The sequence below is a fragment of the Clinocottus analis genome, unplaced genomic scaffold, assembly GCF_023055335.1.
Source record: "Clinocottus analis isolate CAN_PGR_092001 unplaced genomic scaffold, fCliAna1.0.p SCAF_8, whole genome shotgun sequence".
Taxonomy (NCBI): domain Eukaryota; kingdom Metazoa; phylum Chordata; class Actinopteri; order Perciformes; family Cottidae; genus Clinocottus; species Clinocottus analis.
The window spans coordinates 6700857-6719627 of NW_027176240.1; the positions used below are offsets into that span (position 1 = coordinate 6700857).

At 41.0% G+C, this 18771-nt stretch overlaps 1 protein-coding gene across 2 annotated transcripts in view; it reads left to right on the top strand.

Moving 5' to 3' along the window:
- chrm3a (cholinergic receptor, muscarinic 3a) overlaps positions 1 to 17724 on the top strand; it is a 74930-nt gene extending 57206 nt beyond the window's left edge. The window contains exon 3 of one of the 2 annotated variants that reach the window (XM_068568769.1): positions 13841 to 17724. In XM_068568769.1, the coding sequence (XP_068424870.1) occupies positions 13860 to 15821 (1962 nt within the window). In that variant the 5' untranslated portion in view covers positions 13841 to 13859 and the 3' untranslated portion in view covers positions 15822 to 17724. Of the gene's footprint in view, positions 1 to 13773 lie in introns of both variants that reach the window. The other variant, XM_068568770.1, reaches the window with a different exon arrangement.
- Positions 17725 to 18771: the final 1047 nt, after the last annotated feature.

Sequence of the window (18771 nt, forward strand, 5' to 3'; positions counted from 1 at the left end):
CTGATGTTTTGCTGCTTTTAGCGCGTGTGACGAGAGTCCAGCAGTGCAGTATCAGTAAACACTGTGATTTACCTCTGGCACCAAGCATGAGGAACGGCAGGTGTAACGCGATTATGACAAAGGAAACTTCTGGAATTGTAGATCATTTTTGACAAACAGCGGAGGATAACGGATAGGCACAGCGATGATTTGTCATAACATGCCGTGCTTGTGTTACCCTTCATCGTGTAAGTGGGATTGTGTTACCCAAAGCCCTTTAGAAGAGACCATTTTGAAAGCCATAAACTGATGACACCTGAAGAAGAAAATCAAGAGGTGAATATTCATGGAGTCATCGCAGCTAACGTGTAATTTGATTGCATGATTACTTTATAGCCTGAGAATGATTTTTATGGCTGAACCACCCACATGGTTATCTAGTAGCCTGCTCTGGTTTGTGTTGTCTCTTGCAGTGAGTGTTTCCACTCTTATTAGCCCTGCTGTAAGTACGTAATAGGAGTCAAAGAGAGTATTTTTCCACTCAGCATGGCTCCATACAGTATCACAGTCCTATGAAGTTCTCATTACTCTCCATCCTCGTAATGTTCCTGTCAGTGTGGCGGATGGGAACCATTACACGCCACAGATCATCTTTCACTTGATGCAGGGCCCCCCCATAAACACTGTCAGTCTTAAAATTAAATTTGTGTATTAGCTCAGTGGTTATGCTAATTTCAGAATGTGTCTAATGTGCTCTGCAGTTCCTTCTAAGGAGGGCGAAAGACACGCGGCACTCGTCAAAGGGATTACACCACTTTTCAGATATATTTCACGATATGTCAGTTCTCATCTATTGCTTCTTCTCCATTTAGCTCCATTGTAATCCCTCAAAAGTAAAGCTCCTGGCTATGAATGGAATTGTTTTCTTGTTCCCCTCCTTCCGTCTTGGATGTTTTCTGACAGACCAATAACAACAAGCCTCGACGGCAAAAGCCAATTGTCAGTGCAGCTGATCCATCACTCGTCTGTCGCCGTTAGCATTCAAGGTTCATTAAGCAGCAATCACCCAATATAAAATAGAATTGTGGACTGTGAGCCTGGTGGTGGGTGGCACTCTCCAACGGGCCCCTATTGAACATCGTGCAGTATTAGGACTCTTGTGGTGTCTCTATTCTCACTATGTGAACCATGTTATATTTGACCCAAACCGCTCTAAACCTTTTTTAATACTGTTTTGTCAGTTTCCTGTCTGGCTTTGTTTTGGGTTTTTTTATGCCTAACATCCTGCCCAGGGACAGCAGATGACATTAAGCCTTTATGCTGGCACATTTGCAACTTATTGATGTTAATGAAAATGTATTAGATGGATAGATGAATGAATAAGTAGCTTCTCTGTCTACATTCACCCAATACTGACTTTTGTTTGCTGTCAGATTGAACGTGAAGAGAATTTTTACCCTGGTGGACTGTTTGTACAGTCTGTGTTTATCCAACCCAAGCGGCCAACGTGTCCATCTACTGTACTTGTGTGACAGCTCAGACTCTTGACTGCTGTCAAAACTTACCGAGAACTTACCAAGTTCTACCTGTTATTGTTCTCCAGACCCTTATTTTTCCTTTACGCTATGTATGGTCACGAATTGGAGTCTTAAACCCTCGAGATATGTGCAAATTCTTGGCTCAATTTAAAACAGTCAACTCACATGAATACGTCTATAACTCCCACCATGTCTCAAATTTACTTTGCATTTCACGCACGCACGCACAGACACACACACACACACACACACACACACACACACACACACACACACACACACCGAAAACTACTGTTTCTCTTTTAAAAAGGAAAAACCGTCAGCCAATCACAACTTCTGTATGAAATGTGTTATTAGTTCATGTAATCCAATTTCTACTCAATCCAATGTTTTGTTGAACTCGATGAATTAAATATAACAGCGTTTTACCGAAAAGTCATAGAAGAGGAAATGAATTATACTTGGGATGTAAACGCAAATAAAGTAATCCAGCGAGCCAAATACTTTGTATAAAGTGCTGTGTTGACAAGGGCATTAAATATTAATACAGTGAAAGTGAGTTGCAGGTAAATTCAGTCCAACTAGTACAAAAGTTTCTCTGGTGAAATCTACAATATTAATATAATATATACTATTTTGGGACGGCATTCTATGACATGATCATAGTGGGAATTGTACAAGAAAAAAAAAAACATCTGAGATTATAGATTTGTGATACAGGAAGTGGAGATGAAGAAGCGCTTATCTTCATGTTCTCCCCAGTTTAAGCTCCGTATGTGCATGCATGTGTGAAGCAACCACATGCACAAGCCCACCCACTGACTCCTACGTGCATTTGTGTTTATTCATTATCCAACCTGTCTATCCAGATCCGCACGTCTGGGTTGGGTTTATCTGGAGCTGGTTAAGAGAGAATGGGCTTTTAATACTGAGAAAGACGGATGAGACCACTAAGACTTCCACAGAGAATTTAGGGAATCAAATTTAAAAGCTATTTGAGGCTCCAGTGCCAGGTACAGTCACGTCACCTGTGTTGATATTATTGGATGAAATAGGATACACCCTCTGCCAAGTCGGTGTGTGTGTGTGTGTGTGTGCGGGGAAAGAAGCAGCCAGAGAGAGCGGGAAGGGGAGCGGCGGCCGGGCCGTCAAAGTGTGAGTGAATGAGACGGAGGGACAGCCAACGACGGGAGATTGTGTGTGTGTATGTGTGTGTGTTTTTCCACGGCCCTGTGAGCGTCCATGTTTGTAATACCGTTAGCGTGTCATTTACCGTCTATGTAAGCCTGTCTGCATCCGCCATGAGAGGTGTTTGGACTGTATTGTATCCAGTTCCGTCCGCGTCACCTCTTTTTCGTGGCGATACGGTACCCTGGATCATTATCAGGACTTCTTGTAATCACCTTGTTGACTCACTGTCCTCTCAAGTGTTTGAGCATTGGCAACTGGCGATGTGTGTGTGAGAGTGGAAGAGAAACAAAGTGTGATGGATGCCAACATTTGTATGGGTGCTGCGTATCTGCACCGAAGAGTGTGCATGCATGCATGCATGCATGTTGTGTGGTAGCACACAGTTCAGTGGTAGACATGGTCTCCATCATCTGACAGCCCTCTGTCCTGAGATGAGAAAGTCCGTTGTGGTCCTCCTCTCCTACATATATCTTGTAACTTACATCCCCCATGCGGGAGGTGTGACTACACATGTCTCCTGGCACATTCCTAGCTTTCCTGACAATACCCTTTCACCTCACTCTCTCTTGAACCCCTTACACAATCCCGTATCTCTGCCTCCAGCTTTCAAAGACCCCTCTTCTCCTGCTGAAGCATGTTTACATAGGAGTGAGTGTGTGTTTTTTCTCCCTCTCCGTCTCGTTCGAGTGCCTGTTCAATAGACAGATGGTTGCACTTCCTTTTAAGGATTGATCGCAATAGCCTATCATTTACATGTGTATAGCACCTGTGTAGGCTTGTATTGAAGCGAAGGCATGACGAGTGAGGCAAAAGGTCAGGGCCTGGATTGGACCCACAGAAAACAACATTGTTTCTCCAAGCGTGGTATTTCATAGTTTGGATAGGGGGAATTGTTAGGAGCGAGCTGTCATTGTGTCGAATTTAATGCACGAGCATTTTTTTCCTCTGACTCATCCACCACAGCCTCATTTAAATGACTTGTTTTAAAACTCACACAAGGTATGCACTGGAACGACAGAAAGGTGAACTTTCAACGCTCTCCGTGCAGTCCCTCTCAAGTGGCTGCAGCCTTTTGGTTTGACATATCCCTGAGCCATTCTTCCACTGACTCTATTTTGCCACTCTATTTTGCTTCCCGTCTCTTGCGTTCACATACACACATACTACACAGGCATGTCTACGTGTCTTAAGAGTGCCATGACAAAATATTCCCGCAGCTTGTTACTGAGGCTGTCAAAAAGCAAGGAGACCCACCACAGAGGTGAGGATGTGTGTGAAATCCCATGAGCCTCCAGCACTGGTCAAGAGGATAACAACATCCTACTTCCTTTTCCACGTGGATATATTCTCCTCATGCCACTATAATACCACAGCTGAAGCCTAAAACATGAGAAATTATGTGTATACTGTACACAACTGTCTAGATTGCTTAATTTAGGTGGAAAAGTATGATTTGTTAAAAAGATTAATTGCAACAAGTCCTGCAATTATAATGACCAATTTAACTGAAGACTGCCCTCAAGATCAACAGATATCAGCATTTTAAAAAAAAATGTATATCAACGCCTTCAAATTACTTATGGACAATCAACATTTTTACTCTTGGTGCAGTGGGACAGTTAGGTTAGTTAGCTTATCAGCAGCAAATATAGGCGACAGGCAAAGATCATGACGTGGGTTAACGTCACTACTTCGTATGGTGAGGGATCAACTGGATCACGGTTAAATAAACACAATGTTGGCAACGGGGAAACAATGGGAAACAAACCTTGCACTCTTTCATCAAAGTTTTATGTTGTGCTGATCCGTCCAAATACACCTTCGCTCCAGATAGACAGGACATATCCTTTTTGGGCTTTTGCTGAAACAAGTGATGCTGTCATTTTGTCATTATGCATCTCAGGTATTTAGAGCTTTTGATCTAAATATTAAAAACCGCCAAAATGGACATGAATCATAACACAGGACTTGACACCTGTTGCTGGTTGAACAGGTTGTACAACCATCCATTTACTTCAACTTCCTCTCTTAGCTTCATTCTGCAAGAACGATTCCTGATTTGGAGCTCAATGTACCAGTTAATTTAATTCATGATTGCAAATGAGTTGCATATGGAGCGAGGGTTGCAAAATGTATTATTGCAAGTTTTGGTTTGAAAGGAACAGCAACAAAGAGAGGTATCCCACATAGCTCACATTTTGCACTTTGTAAATCGTAGTGAGGTCCTTCTATCTGCTCTTGGTCCAGCAGAGATCTTTCCAAGTGTTTTGGCCGGATCCCTTGCAGCCATCCTCCGCACCCTGCATAACCTCTCCCACTGATTATTTCACTTCCTCGCATTGTTATTTTATCAAACTGAGTGCCCGTCAAACTGCCGTCCGTTTATGGCCGCTGGTGCCAGTGTAAGCAGGACTCTGACACTCATCTGTGGTAATCTGGATTGCAGCAAAAAAGACACCTCAATAAAAGCAGATCTCCTGGCCGCCTGCAGTCATAAAGGAGAATAAACAAGGTTAGGGCAGAATAATTATGCAGAGCTGCTTCCTGGTATTAAGGGACTGGCGGGACTTCTTCCATTGTACAGAGACGAGTCCTGTTTCTCTGTCCCTATACAGGCAGAAGAGTTTACACTGGCCACTCTTTAAACTTGAAGATTCACACTGAATGAGGCAAGTATTGATATTTCTGTGTTTGGCTAAATGGCTTTCTGCTTCGCCTTCTCTTCCGTCCAGTAGATAAAGTAAAGTAAAAGCATATTTGTCTCAACTACTTTATCAAGAATGATGATGTCAATTCACCATTTCTGTAAACCATTATCTTCTGAGTTGGCCTGAAGATAATGCCTAGTGCATGGTTTCAGGGATGGCAATGTAGGTCTATTGGTCCACCACTTTGGTCCAGCATTTCTAGAGAAAAACTATTTTAACCAGCAGTCATTACCAATGGGTTGTGCTGCAGATGAAATCACAATATTTGAAAAAAGATCATGAAAATATAGGTTAAAGACAGCTGCTGATTGCCTGTATTGACATTTAAAACAAGTGATCACAGAAAGTAAAAGCTCTCCCTCTATCAGCTGTTGGATTGTCTATAAGCAATGACAAGTTTACAATGTAAAAAATATAGTCCATTGCCCAACCTTATCGTGTGTCGACCCAACCTTCTTTGACCTTCTTTGACATCAGCAACCTTCAATTCATTTTAAACCACGTAGCATTAGACAACTGTTATTGTCTCTGAGTTGCTGAAGCAATAGTAATCAGAAATGAATCCAAGCATGAGCAGACATCAGCAGCAATGATCAACAAGTTGATTAGTTTTCATTCATTACTTAGTGCTGAGACCATTCTGACAGTTTTATGCAAAGGAGGAGAAACATAAGGTAACGCATGTCTAGTGAGGGATAGCTATGTTCACCTTGTGTGTCTTGGTTTGTGTTTGTGTTACTTTGGTTTGCATCAGTCAGCTTCTAACAGTTGTTTTCAGTGTAATCCAAAGCCATTAGATTATTATATGTTAAATACATGCTGTTTTATTTCAATTATTACCAAATGAAGATCTAATCAACATGACTGTATGAATACAATTATCAATTAAATATTTAAAAAAAATACAATACAAATTCCACGCTATGCAAAACAACATTCACACAAAGATGGCACGTTGGCCAGAAGAGACTTTATTTTTCCACTGTGGAGAAGGTTTTGTCATCCTCTGCTATAATCTTTTTAATTCACCTCGTATCTTCTGCAAATCTTCTACTGTTTGCTGTTTGGGTGCAGAGATATTCTCACGCACTGTTGGTGGTTAGATTAGTGGTTGGCTGCTTTTGAGAGGCACATTTCTTGTCTGAAACACAATGTCAAAGACGGGCCCGTCAGGTTTTTTTTTTCTGAAAGTTTGCTTAGTCATGTGGCCTAAACCTAAAAACTAAACCTATGTTGGAAGTTGAGTCTGAAAAGACTCTCTGTACCTGACACACCCAAACTGATGCTACAAATAACCTTCCTAGATCGTAATAGTTTGAAATGTAGGGTGTTCAATTGACGAGTTGATATTGAGAATGTTTTGCAACCAACCTTCTCTGACTCTTGGCGTCCGGGGAAAAACACACAGTAATTGCAAATACTTATTTGGTATTTATACCGCATGGACTGTCACCAAAACCCAAAATTGAAAGGGGCTTTAGAGACAGCTGCAAGGACGAACTGTCTGAAATTTAAGTACGATGTTAGCAGATGGAGTCTAAATGCCATGTTAGTTGGGAATATAATATATGAAATCTGTCAAGACAAAACATTTTTGCTTCCCTAATTTTTCCAGTATTATTGGACATATGATGCCTGTAATAAAGGTGATGCTTCAAGGGCTTTTGTTACATAAGTCAGAGGAAGTTTGGTTTTAGTTTTTCGGTTGCCTCGCTGGCTTGCCACCGAGCGACAACCTCCGGTGAAAATGCAGTTCCTCAAACGACAATTCCTTAAATTCCCAACTTTACAGCAGGAATAAACATGTTTACAGCCTAGTCCAAAAAATGGTCTCTATAGTTTATACTCCCATTATCGGACCGGACCGCCCCCCTTTGGGATTCACAACGGCTCTTTCGAAACATATGATTGATATCTGCCATATTGTGTACAGTCTATGCCTATCACACATACCACAAAAAAAGGTAAACAACAACAAAGCAACCAGTAAAAGTTGCGTGTTGTCCGTCCATGCTTTTTCCTTACATTAAGAAGATTGAATATGAATCTTTCACTTTCCTTTGATAGTCCATTCTCAATATTATCTTACCTATGATTATAATTTAAAAAGAAGTCTACCGATATATTACATTTTTGTGTAATTTTAAAGTGTAATTGTATTTGAAACTCTTTGTCAGTATCAGCAAAAATACACATTTCTCAAATACAATGAGAAATAAGATTGGAAAAGGTCATTAAGGTTGGAGGCCGATCGTAAAAGCCTCTGAACACCCACACAGGTGTTTTCACTTAATCTGGTTGATTAGACTTCTGATCAGGACGGTGTGGGAGGGTATGGACTAATTGAGTGACATCTTCCTGAGTCTCCTGTTCGCTTTGTTGCACCTGTTAGGGCGGGGCAAATTATACCTTACTCATTGCTCATTGGTGGATGATGATTTGAGCGCTAAAACATCCTCATCAAAACTTTGGACACCATCAACCTGATCAGCCAGAATAACTGAAAACACATCTTTGAATGTTCAGAGGCATTACGATTACAGTCTTTGTTCATTTGGAAACACCCATATTAATGTTTTGAATACTTCTGGCCCCATAATTCTGGGGACAACAAATAGTTAAATACACTTGCATTGTTTTAGTCAATAAGTCGATAAATAACTAGCCTTTTTCCATCATGCGGTGTGCAGCCTGCCACTGATATTCTCACTGTAGCTGCTTTTCTTCACTCCAATACGCCCTGCAATATTTAGAACTGATCCTCTAGCATAACATGCCGAAAATAATCACGTCTTGAATGCTGACATTTGAATGCTGTCAGTGTTAATCCCACTGACAAGTATATTGCCTTTCGTTTGACTGCTTCACAACAAAAGCCGACAAGTATTTTGCCAACGTTAGGTTTGAGTTAGCGCTAACTTAATAGAGCTTTCACACTGCTGTAAAAGAGAGAAAAGCAAACCGTGAGATGATATCAGTGCCTCTGCATTACATGCATGCATCATTTCTCGTGAACCCCTTGTTCAGTGTATGCATCGTGTTCTCTTTCCACCTCACTCACTTTGATGCCATAATTCTTGGTACTGTTGTGCATTGAATCGTGACTCCACCAGCGATAACATATTCAGCAAGTCGTCTTTGGGTTTGTCACGTTTCTCACTGAAACAAACCATCGTAGTCAAAGGTGGACATCCTTTTTTAGCTGTCCTTATCTACAGCTTTCACAAACCTTTGTTTGGAGGAGGTGTGGTAAATGCTTCACACCGAGTTAAGATTTGCCTGACTGAAATTCTTTGAACTTTAAGAGTGGATTAAAAGCGCCCCTCATGGACTCCAGCAGGTCCATCTCCTGCCAAGTAGGCACTAAATGCTTGTTCTTGTCAGCAGTGAGTACCTGACAGATGGCCTTGCGCTGTTTCATAACCCTTGCCACCATCTTCTGGCAGCAGCTCCATCACAACCAGCTTGTGATAGATTTAGCTCATCCTGTGCATTCCCTTTTTCTTTTATGAACAACTTCATTATAACCTCTTTTCACCCTTACTCTGATTTAAATAAACAAATATTGGACTGAATCATCGTTGTTTAAAAGATTCTAAAACAGATATTTTCTATGAAAAGATATTGTGGAAAAATGAGAAGAGAAAAACAAGAGAATGAAATCTCTCTCTCTCTCTCTCTCTCTCTCTCTCTCTCTCTCTCTCTCTCTCTCTCTCTCTCTCTCTCTCTCTGTTTGTTTGTTTGTTTGTTTATTTGTTTGTGTGTGTTTGTGTAGCTCCTCTATGTCCAATTATACAACAAAACCAGACAAATATGATCGATTAATTAATCCTAATAAATTAGCATTGTAATTAGCATGATTACCCATACTGTTTTATCAATCTCCATTTATTACTTTCTGGGTTAAAGTCATGTTTTGAAATCAGGCTTTGGCTTAAGATTCTATACCAAATACTGTAATGGTGCAGTGCTTTGTGTTTGGCTTAGAAAAACTAGGTTTATCTTAATAAATAAATGAGGTTATAAATGTATACTACAGGTTCGGAGCAAACACTTCCCGTGGGGCAAACAAATACTAATTAATAATTGTCAGAGTGGCTCTGATGTTTTCCTGGGCACAGATGTCATAGGTGGGCAAAGGGCAACGGACTGCAGTTGCTCCTCTACTATCTTCCTGCGCCCTGTCGGCAGCTCGAGGGTCTATGATGAATGAAAAATGGTTTGCACAGAGGTTGAGATCTTTAAGCGACTTCTTGAAGTGCTTATTACCTGTGCTAAATAGCAGCATTCATACAGAGGCAAACAAAACCAAAATATGTGGTAAGTCAGAGCCTTTTTCCGAATTGATAACACTGCTTTTGTCACAGATTCAGATTGTACTCAATAAATATGAATTACGATGGATAATAATAATAATTATTGTAAATTGAAAGATCCACCTTGGACACCTTAAATGTAACACTATTGGGATGATCATGCCTCTCTTCATTCTTCACTTGAAGTAAAGAAATGTAACGCACCACCTCCACGTTAATATAGCGTTAGCAGGCTATCCAGCAGCCATGGCTTCGTAAAAGTGACCCATTAAATCCACAGATTGAAGTCTTGAGTCTTTTCTACACTTTTTCTCCATCCTCTTCCGTCAAGGCAAACATCTCCATGCGATATAACTATGCAGCAGTTCATCTGCTGGGTCGTCTAAATATGTATGCATTCAGTCTGTAGTCTGCCAAAAGCCTGAACTCCACTTGTGTCAGTCCACTGTAGCTTTCCAATTATTGATTAGTTTTTCTCCACCTGAATAGTAACCTTTCATTTCATGGTTGAGTCTAGCTCTGTCTTGTTTGGCAGTAGCCTTTTCTGTGTTGTTGCTGTTGACGCCTGAGTTGTTTTTTTTCAATAATGCCTCATTGCAGTAAAGTGCTAAAAAAAAAAACCTGCCTGATTCCAGATGTATATCAGCACTTGTCTCAAGTGCACATTACATAAGACGCTACATGAGCCACTTGTAAAGTTTGACACATGCCAGCATTAAAAAGCAAAGCCAATATTGTTTAGTTTCTTTTTAAATGCAGAAACTGTTGGTTAAACCTCCCCAAGCTATATACCTAAAGAATGGTACTGGGAGAAATGCAACTTGTACAACCGCATCCCTTTACCTCAAGGCACTCAAAGAGTTGCATCAAATTATAGCAACTTCAACCTTTATCAAAAAGCACTTGTCAACAACTCATCATTGTTGGACCTTATCTGTGCGTATTGCTGCTCTGCTGCTAATCGATACTAAAAATAGAAACCTGAAATGGCCTCGTATTAGCCACCCAATCATTTAGATGGATCCTTGGACCCAACTTGGATTGCGCTGTCCAACCCTGCTCGGACAAAATGTCAAGGAACACGAAACACAGTAAACGAATATCGATCTCTCTGTGCACCTAAAACCATCACACCTACGTGCCTTCAAGTCAAACGTAAGATAATGAGTTTAGCGTGGGTTTGGGGAGAGAGATAGACACTATAATAGCTTCACTGTCATAGCAGCTGGTTTACAAAGTCTTGCCCACAGACCTGTGTTGTCATCTGCTGCCTATAGTTTTCATCTTCAAAGGCTTGATCAGTTTAATTATAGGGGAAAACAGACAAAACCACTTGTCCTCTGTTGTTCAGCAGTTTCTGCTCTCGTGGGACGACAGATGTAAAACTATGGTAGTTAATTATTGCAATTTGAGGCAACAGTCGGGCTTGATTGTCTCATATAAATATTTTTGCTGTGGTATAAGTCAATGTTGGGCACAGAAATGGAGCATACATAAACAGCTTACATATAGACAACACATACATTGTATATACTGTATATTTGACAGCATACCTAAGAAAAACAAACATGTGCCAACATTGAACTATCATGTGACTCTCTGGGAGCCAACAGCAGGTTCAGGGGGTCTGACATTTGGCCTTTTCCCATAGGAGCCACTCTTTTCTCCCCTGTGCTGCAAGCCTCCTTCATCTCTATTCCCCAGACATGACACTTTTGATTGTCTGTTTCTCCTTCTTTTATTCCATTATTTGGTTTTCAAATTTTTAGCATTCGGTTTTCACGCCAAAGTAGCAGATTAAAGACTGATTTCTGTTAGGCTCTTACCATTTCGAACACATTTTGCAATCGCAACACAAGGCTGTCTTGCACTCTCAGTCGAATCAGTTTTCTTTTTAGTTAGTTTTTTTATTTAAGTTTGTTCAATATGTTTTCCCCATTTATGTGTGCACATGCATGCACTATCTATTTGTCCATGCACACAATATATATATATATATATATATATATATATATATATATATATATATATATATATATAATTAAATGTATGTGGCCGTGCATGTTAATGTAACATAAACAGTAACTGTGTGAAATGTGAAAGCATACGTTGTGTGTATGTTAATGGGTGCAGTGCTATATGTCCATAGAAGGGTTAGCGGGGAGCCGACTGATAATAGTAGAAGCAGCGTGCGCTCAATGTCACAAACGGCTGTCAGTCGCTGTTGGCTACTGAGGTTCTTTTAACAGCTCCATGGGAGGTCGGAGATTCTGTCAAGGCACAAGCGCAGCACTCCACTTCAAATATCTTTGCCTGTGGTTTTGAAATAGTGTGTGTGCTTTTGTGGTTTTACTGTATATATGTTATCTGCACATGTATTTGTCTGTGTAAATGGGTGGTGGTGGTGGTGGTGGTGGTGGTGATGGGGGGCCTCAGGATAGTGTCATGTTTCAAATAAACCATTGTCATAAACATCAGCTGAAGGACACCAAGTTTGTGACTTTCACATTAAAAAGAAAGCTCAGGGTAGTGAGCTACATTTATCGAATCACACAAAGCATGTTTTGTGTTAATAGTTACTAAATATTCTGTCTCATCAGATCTTTAGAAACGTGTGAAAGTTTGTTTCTTCTATTTATGGTATGTAGATGTAATTAAATACCACAAATAAATACCCATGTCCACATGATTTAGATTAAATTCATAATATTCAAAAGAAAAAGCAGAATGAGATGTAACAGATACATTTACAACACATTCACTTTTAGCACATATTTCTTTTTTGACAAAGCCAACTCTACGTTCCTCACTTTTGTTATCAAGCATGACTTTTTTTTTCAACACTCACACAAATACGCAGACATCTGAACATAAAACACATCGGTAATTACAACTGATTCACAGGAACACTTGAAAGGGACAGGACATGCTGCTCCTCATGAGATCTCCTCATGCTATTATCTAATTATCAATAACTGCCTCGACAAAAAACACAGGATTTTCCGTTGATTGTGAAGGGATCCCCAATCAAAAAGCAAACCACCATTTTCTCTCTGTTTCTCTGTTTTGTCTCTGTGAAGCTTTCTCAGAGAGCTCCTGAAACACTAGATCAAGTGTCTGGTGTGAAACTAACCAAGGCAGGATTTGCATTATCAAACTGACACCTAAAGCCTTTATAGTCAGGCAGGAAGACACGCCAGAATACCTCCCAAGGTCTTTGAAAGCTCCCACAATTAATTTCCCTCTTTTTTGTCCTCCACTCTCCAAGCTGTCTGCAAGCCTCTACTTACTATGATGCCTCCATAATGTTACAGCCTAGCTGTCGCCAGCAACGTCGTCTGTAACTTCTCTCTGACTTTGACTCGGGGTATGAACAGACACCAGTTGTGTTCTAGCTGTTCCCTGTCATGTTCAGAGTTTGAGCATTATAACCACAACACACACCACTAGCAAACCATTCCACCCTGTGTGTGTTTGAGTGACAGACTGACAGACAGACTGACATAAGAAACCAGATTTTAAAGAAAGATCAACAGCGTGTAACTTCCACACCCGATCGCACGGAAGAAAACCACCCCCGTTTAAAGTCTAATGTCACACAAGGTGAAATCCAAACGCAGCCATCTTGACAGACCAGGCGACCATGTGGGAAAATGCATTACGTATGTCTCAGTGAAGTATCTTTGCAATTTTCGGGGTGTCATAAGTGACAGGTGTTGAATGCAGCCAGTCTCTCTCACTGGAAGGCTCGGCTGTCTCGCCTTGTTGATTTAGATGCCACGTTGTAATTTAAAATATGGCTTGTGATGCATTCACAGTGTGCATACTCATTGTCTACAAATTAAGTTATAAGTGATTGTTTACTAAGGTGGACAAATCAGACCCGAGCAGCGTTGTCATTATAGACAAGCAGCTTGGTAGAGTAGGTTTCTAGCCTCACCTACTGGATATGAATAGAAATGGCGACTGCTCATGTGCACTTTCTAATTTTTTTCTCTCTGTTACTCTCTATTCCCTTCCCCCTTTCTCCTTTTGTGCCAGGTCTCTCTTCCCCCCTCTCTCTGTACCTACCTTCTTCTATTTCCTGTCTTCCTGTCTCTGTCTTTAGAATATGCCAGGACATAACAATGAGCTCCAACAGCACAGACCCTGGTCTCTTCCTGACTGCAAACACCTCACTAACAGCAGCCGGAGCCTACCCACAATCCAATGCTCTCCACCAAGGAGGAAGTGGAGGAGCCCCCTGGTTGGTTTTTCATCGAAATACCCTGGATGATAATTCTTCTTCCACCAGCCAACTCTTAAACCTCAGCGCAGAATCACAAAATGGGAATGGAACTGCAGCCCTCGATCCTTTGGGAGGCCACTCTATTTGGCAGGTTGTCCTTATTGTCTTGCTGACAGGCATGCTGTCATTGGTTACCATCATCGGCAACATCTTAGTGGTGGTGTCCTTCAAGGTTAATCGGCAGCTAAAGACGGTCAATAACTACTTCCTGCTTAGCTTGGCTGTCGCTGACCTCATCATTGGGGTCATCTCCATGAACCTATACACAGCTTATCTTGTGATGGGCTACTGGGCCATGGGCAACTGGGCCTGTGACTTGTGGCTAACTATAGACTATGTGGCCAGCAATGCATCAGTTATGAACCTACTGGTCATCAGCTTTGACCGCTACTTTTCAATCACCAGGCCTTTGACCTACCGTGCCAAGCGGACCACTAAGCGAGCTGGGATCATGATCGGCCTAGCCTGGTTTGTTTCTCTTGTCCTGTGGGCCCCAGCCATCCTATTATGGCAATATTTTGAGGGTAAAAGGACAGTGCCCTCAAATCACTGCTACATTCAGTTCCTCACAGAGCCCACTATAACCTTCTGCACAGCTGTGGCGGCTTTCTATCTGCCTGTGACGATAATGAGTGTACTCTACTGGCGCATTTACCAGGAGACCCAGAATCGTTCAAAGGAGCTCGCTGGGTTGCAGGGTTCCGGGAGTCGTGGTGGGATAGGAGGAAGAGGTGGGAATGGCAGAGCAGAAAAATCACGTTTTGTCCATCAGACAGGAAGTTCGAGAAGTTGCAGCAGCTACGAGCTGACCAGGTTGTCCCGAAGAAGAAGCACATGCCGGGAACTGGTTGGCCGCTTCCACTGCTGGCCTGGTGTTCGTTCATGGAGACCTGGCAGTACCCGACAGGGCGAGGGGGATCCAGACCAGAGTAGCAGCGACAGCTGGAACAACAATGATGCTGCTGTCTCGTTAGACCACTCTGGGTCTTCTGAGGATGAGGACGGTGGGGGCAAAGAGATGGTTTCCAAGAGTCATGCTATTTTCTCTATTGTTCTCAGCCTACCTGGAATAAAGGCTGCTGTCAACTCCCAACTCACCTCATGTGAGGATCTGGATGCAGCCTCAGAGGAGGATCCCCTCAGGGGAGCGGAGTATAACCGAGACACCATCTCAACAGTCACCACCAACACCACTGCCGCTGCTACCCCCGATGAGGCAAACAGTTCAGAGAATAGCTATCACCAACACTTCTGCTCACGAAAGATTCAGTCAATGCCGACCATCCAGGCTACGTCCAACCAAGGCTCAGATGGTCCGCCAACAATTCCTACCACAGCCGCCGACAATACCACCACCAGCACTACCACCACCACCAAATCGCCCTCTGTCCCAATATCCTTCAAAGACGCAGCTCTTGCAAAACGTTTTGCAGCCCGAGCCCGGACTCAGATCACTAAGAGGAAGCGCATGTCCTTAGTGAAGGAGAAGAAGGCCGCTCAAACTCTCAGTGCAATCCTCTTTGCATTCATCATTACATGGACACCGTACAACATCATGGTGCTGATCAATACCTTCTGTAACGTTTGCATCCCGGAGACCCTGTGGGCAGTAGGCTACTGGCTGTGCTACGTCAACAGCACGGTTAACCCCATGTGTTACGCCCTTTGTAACAAAACCTTCCGTACGACCTTTAAGATGATTCTAATGTGCCGCTGGGATCAGAAAAAAAGACGGAAGCAGCAGTTCCAGCAGAGGCAGTCTGTTGTTTTCCACAAGAGGATTCCCAGGGAGTCCACGTAAAGGACAGGCAGTTTAGATGATTAATAACGGGGAATCGAACGATTTAACATCGGACAAGGAAAAGGAAGAAGCAGACATCTAGTTGTTTCTGTGCAGTTTTTTTGCTTGGAGATCCTTAATGTGTTTCTCTGCTGGTATGTCAAGCACAGCAACCCTATGTGGTTTTCTTGCGGTATGTGTTTGTGTCAGTGCGTCCATTGAGCAAAGCTGTATGAATAAAGGGTTGTGTAAGGTCAGGTACAGAGATGAAAACTTTCCTAATGTCCTTGAAGAACTCTTTACCATTTCAGTGTGGGAAACAATAGAAAAGGGCTTTAAAATGCATCGCAGGAGAATATTTGAAGTGCAATTGACGCAAGGGAAAAGGATGTCCTTGTCACAGGGTTGGGGATTTATTATCATTTCTCTCTGTGGGTAGCTCGATATGTAACGTGCAGAGTTGGTTTTGCATTTAAAACAAAACTATGTTTCTGTAATACGTCACTGAAAGCCAAGACAAACACTATTTTCTGTCACAGGCTTCTACATTGTACTGATTTGACCCGTCGCCCTCTTAACATGTGTTTTTATCAGAACTTCTGTACATTGCCTTTCTACATGGATATAGCTTTCCTGTGTCTGATGGAATATAACAAAGTTCTTGGATTGTGTCCTTACTTTCAGTCAACAGAGATCTTGTTATTTTTGTGATATTCATGTTTGGTTTTCTAGATATTCCTGAGATTTTGAGCCAGTCTGAAAATGATTCTTCTGACAAACTGAGTTGTGAATATTTTGTGTGGCACTACAGTCAGTGAACTGCTGTTGTGTTCAATGTGATTGTTGTGGTTTTTATGGTGGAGACAATAAGTACATTGGTTGTGTTTTATGTACTATGTACTTGCAGTTCTCTGTCATGAGTATTGATTATACATTGATGATATTATGTTTGTGTACATTTGGATATTTCTGACTTGATACACAGTGATTGATTGCACACAAAGAAGTTCATTTATAAAGAGGTGTGTTTTGATTTTACACAATCTTTCAGATTTTTACAAAATGATACAGCTAAAATACTCTTTGTAATTGCCCACCCAGCTTTGATATAGTAGAGCAAGGGCAGCCTCTAGTGGCTTCAGAAGGACAAGTGCAGTATCAAATTCCTACTGCAAATGTGAAGACAAAAACGGCATTTCTTTCCATCATAATTGTACAACAATTATTCATACCTTAAGCCTGTTTTGTTTTATGAATTGGCTTTGAATTGGTTTTCTGAATATAATTTATTTTTTAAATCCAAAAGAAAATCTATCTCGCCACAATCATTGAAGTTACAATACTTACAATTTCTGTCAAAACCTGATTATTCTTTTTTGTTTGACATCATATTTATGGGAGAGGTTTTTTATTATTGTTATTATTAATAAAACTTGCAGCAATTGATTTGTGAGTAGAAATTAAAGCTGTCTTGTCATAAAGGTTTTTTGATACAGTAAAGGGCCACACACCAACAAAAGTCAGCATAAAGATGTCAATAACTTTTCATAATTTGTTTGTATTGCACATTTTGTTATTCTTATTTTAAGCAGTTTTTTTAATATATATTTTTTGCCACACCTAAATCTTAAATCATGTGTCAATTATATTAAAGGTAAAGGAAAAACTGTACGCCAACTGGCATATTGAAGAATGTGTCGATTGGATTATATTGATGCAATGATATGACTTATTTGTTGTATGCAAAAGAGATGTTAAAAAATATCCCATGCTTGTCATCATTTGGGTACTGTGTTTGCTTTCAACACAATGTGCTCCAGTGTCATGATACGTTCATCAAAATCTGAGATTTTTGTACTTAAATATTGGGAATGTAAACTACCAAAATGGTGACACAAACATTTTGTTACATTTCAAGTATGCCAATCATACTCATATTTTAAGTCAATAAACAAACAAAAAGATTTTGACAAATGATCAGTTTTTATCGGCAAGACCAGATAAGTATGACCTTATTGTCTTACTGTCATTATACAGCTGTATCATTTATTCCCTGCCTATATATATATATATATAGCTATCATTTTTCAGTTTGTCGAGTATCCCCCGCTGACTTTAATGGTGTTTTTGTAATTTAAATATCTTATATCCATTCTATTCAGAAACCTGTAGCTGTGTAAATCCCTAATTAGGCTCAGTGACGTGTCTGGTAACAGCTAACATCAGCAGGACACAGCTGAAACCAATGTCTTGATTGGAGGGGCGGACTTAAAAGTGGCACCAGGGTGCACCGAGACGGAAAATGCCAGCTTGATATTATGTACGGGGGATATTCTTTTTCAAATATGATTCCTTTCTCACTGTCTGACTCTACCACAACATTCACAAAGAGTGTCTAGTTTTAACCAGAATCTGAATAAACTCGCGAGTTGTCTTTCACTGTTGCGCAGTTCTGTATATGTTCACATGATGAGGCCTGATGAAGTTAGTGAGCCGAGTCTCAAACAGTGCTAATGGAAGATGGCCAAACAGACCAGACATGTGATGAGGAAAATACCAACTTCATGTGACCCATGGCTGAGGAGCGGCTCAGAGACGAGGACAGACGCCCAATTGTGTTGTTTTCCTCAGTTGGTGCTGAACCACTGAAGGGAATCCACCAGTCAGGCAAGTACACTGTCCTTAATATTTAATCGTTTTAAATAACGAACAAAAAGGTTTGTTACCGTTTCACATCGGGATCAGCAAAAAGATTTCCTGAAGCATTCAGGAAGATGAAACTTGTATTAGTTATTCAATTGTTTTGACAAACGCTAACTTTGAGGAATGTCTGAGTTAGTAATTTCTAGTAAATATTATTTTAAATTTGGAGCCTTTTAGAATGTGTTATGTATTTGTTTATCTATTTGTTTGTGTGTCATTGGTTTCTCCCACTTCATTTTACTTCTTACTTTGGAGACGATATTCATAA